This window comes from Aplysia californica, unplaced genomic scaffold, assembly GCF_000002075.1.
Source record: "Aplysia californica isolate F4 #8 unplaced genomic scaffold, AplCal3.0 scaffold00007, whole genome shotgun sequence".
NCBI lineage: Eukaryota > Metazoa > Mollusca > Gastropoda > Aplysiida > Aplysiidae > Aplysia > Aplysia californica.
Window position 1 is genome coordinate 3171529 of NW_004797277.1, and position 2969 is coordinate 3174497.

The following is a 2969-nucleotide window of genomic DNA, read 5'->3' on the forward strand; positions in this document are numbered from 1 at the left end:
TGTGTGTGCGTGTGTATGTATGAATGTGTGTGTGCGTATATGTATGTGTGTGCGTGTGTGTGTGTGTGTGTATGTACGTATGTATGTGTGTGTGTGCGTGTGTATGTATGTATGTATGTATGTATGTATGTATGTATGTATGTATGTATGTATGTATGTATGTATGTATGTATGTATGTATGTATGTATGTATGTGTGTGCGTGTGTGTATTTGTGTGTGTGTCTATGTATGTGTGGGTGTGTATGTATGTATGTTGTGTGCGTGTATGTATGCGTGTGCGTGTGTGTGTGTGTTTGTATGTATGTATACTGAGTGTGTGTATGTGAGTGAGTGCGCGTGTAGGTGCATGTCTGTGCGTGAGATTGAGTGAGTCTTTGTGGTGTGTGTGAGAGTATAATATTTGTGTGTGTATATGTGTACATGTGTGTATCTGTATGAATGGGGTTTTTGGAAATGGGAAAGGGGGGGGGGGGCAGAGATATAGTAAAGTAAAAGGAGGATGTGGGGTCTGTGTTAGGGTTGCTTAGTTTTTTAGTTTTAGTAGAGAGTTTTACGGCGCTCGCAACTGCATAAGGTCATATGAGCGCCATAGAACGACGCAATTTGAATACAGGACCTCCGAGTATGTTCACCCATATCCAAGAAGGCGAGGTGTTAGATCTTACCTACACTGAGATTAAGGTTGAGACTGAAAGATAGTTGTAAGAACAATCCAGGAAAAGCAGTAAAAAAGAGTTAGAAGTAAAGGATAGAGGAGACCAGACGAACAAAACGAAAGGGGAGGGGGTAGGGGGGTAGGGGCAGAAAGTGGAGAATAAAACAGATGACAGAACATGGCTAGAGAATGAAAGGAGAATGTGTCGGCGAAGAAAATCCTGTCTTCATTGCTAGGATTCGAAATCGGAACCTATTGGATGTGAGGCAAACACGGTACCTCTAGGCCACGAGAGGTACGCAAACCCCCTTAATTTATTCAAGAAGCGCAGTCTATATACTGGTGTCTATGGTGCAGCCGTTGGGCCCTTCTTTGTCACACGCAGGAGAACCACGTTTGATTCCCAAGAGTTGAGAAATTTAAATCGAGTATCTCGGTCCTCTTACTGGGGCTATTTTTTTTATCCCTCTCAGCCTGACAGGCAGGGTTGGAAGCCCATGCCTCCAATATTCTGAACTTTGTTGATAGACGCGGAAAACCAATTAATTTAAAACACTTTTCTGTATAATGTACACGTGATAGCTCCAAAGGTGACGAGACTCCATTTTTTGAAAATAAATACTTATCTTATCTTATCTTATCTTATCTTATCTTATCTTATCTTATCTTATCTCATCTCATCTCATCTCATCTCATCTCATCTCATCTCATCTCATCTCATCTCATCTCACCATAACTTATACTATCCTATCTTATCTTACCTTACCTTACTTTACGTTATCTTATCCAGCCTTATCTGATCTAATCTGATCTGATCTGATCTGATCTCATCTCATCTCATCTTATCTCATCTTATCTTATCTTATCTCACGAGAGTTGTCGCTGTGCCCCCAGGTGACCACCAACCTGATCAGCGCGAAGGACGACAAGGAGCACTCCGAGTTCGTCTTCACACAGACAAAGGACGGCGTGCTCAGCTTCGTCATCACCTTCCCGGAGAGCGGCTTCTACAAGTTCCAGATCTTCGCCCTTGAGGCTACCGACGATAGCAAATCTCTGCCCAACGTCTTCAACTACTTGATTAACGTGCAGGAGGCCCTCAAGGCTGCCTACCCCTTCCCCAAGCAGTACGCCCAATGGAAGGACGGCTGCTACCTCTACTCCCCCATCGTCCTCAACGCTAAGACCAGTCTCGCCAAGGTCGACTTCAAGGTCTTTGTCCCCAATGCCAAGGCCGTTGCCGTGGTGGCGGCTGGAGAGTGGTTCCACCTGGCCAAGAAGGGAGACAACTGGGAGGGCCAAGCGTCCTTGAGCAAGCATCGGGGCAAGGATGTCAAGGTCACCCTGAACTCCAACTACGGAGGAGATGAAACCAAATACGCCACCCTCCTCGAGTATATCATTTAGATAGGAGGCTCTAGGACTGCCATCAAGACTCTCTTCATATTTATTATTTTTTGTATAATCATGCACGCCATCAAGAACACCTAATCCGCCCTTCTCATTTAGAAACATGTTTATCCAATTGACTTTTACGTTGTGCAAATGATACTCAAACCTAAACACACACTGCTCACCAGCGGGGAATTCTAAGGACGTTACTCTTTAGTGCTTTCGCTAGAGTGACGTCACTAGCTTCTCCAGATGGGTGGTTATTACGTCATGATGACGCGGCATAAACAACGGCATCACTCTGCTCATGGTTTGCGTGAGGTTTTTTTTTCAGTTTTAGAGCTTTCTTTTTTTACCTTCGTACTTTCAGCTTATCTGGTCAAGAATCTCTTCGAGCAGAACTTTTAAAAAATTGTTTACTTTTGAATAACATGAAACCGCTGTGCCTTTTATGCAGGCGCAGCCTTATTTCTTTCTGCCTGCCTCGTGTTTCTCCCAAAGTTTTGAGACAGAGGAGAAACCGATACTGAACACGAAAGCAAAATAAACGCATATTTCCTGTACATATATCATATACGCTTTTTTTCGACTTTCTCTTTGGATGTATTCATTTAGGAACAGTACTAACATCAGTTTTGAAATGCCCAGATTCTTTTCCTTGTGTAAAGGGCGTGAGGAGTGTTACCCTCAGCCTGGTTAGGCTCTGAATACGGTACCAGAGATAAAGACCTTTGTTGCTGTGTTCTTAAACACCGATAGTTACCAACCTTTATTCTAAGACACCGATAGTTACCTCCTTCTGCTACTGTGTTCTTAGACACCAACAGTTACCTCCCTTTGTTACTGGGTTCTAAGACACCAATAGTTAGCTCCCTTTGTTCTAAGACACCAATAGTTACCTCCCGTTGTTACTGTGTTCTA

The 2969-nt window shown here is 43.5% G+C and overlaps 1 protein-coding gene across 1 annotated transcript in view; it reads left to right on the top strand.

Annotated features, from left to right (window-relative positions):
• Positions 1-2622, top strand: part of LOC101849508 — a gene marked incomplete at its 5' end in the record, with an annotated part of 7003 nt that extends 4381 nt beyond the window's left edge. Inside the window, 1 exon segment of the mRNA XM_005089605.2 lies at positions 1551-2622. Coding sequence (XP_005089662.1) covers positions 1551-2063 — 513 coding nt within the window. The 3' untranslated portion in view covers positions 2064-2622.
• Positions 2623-2969: the final 347 nt, after the last annotated feature.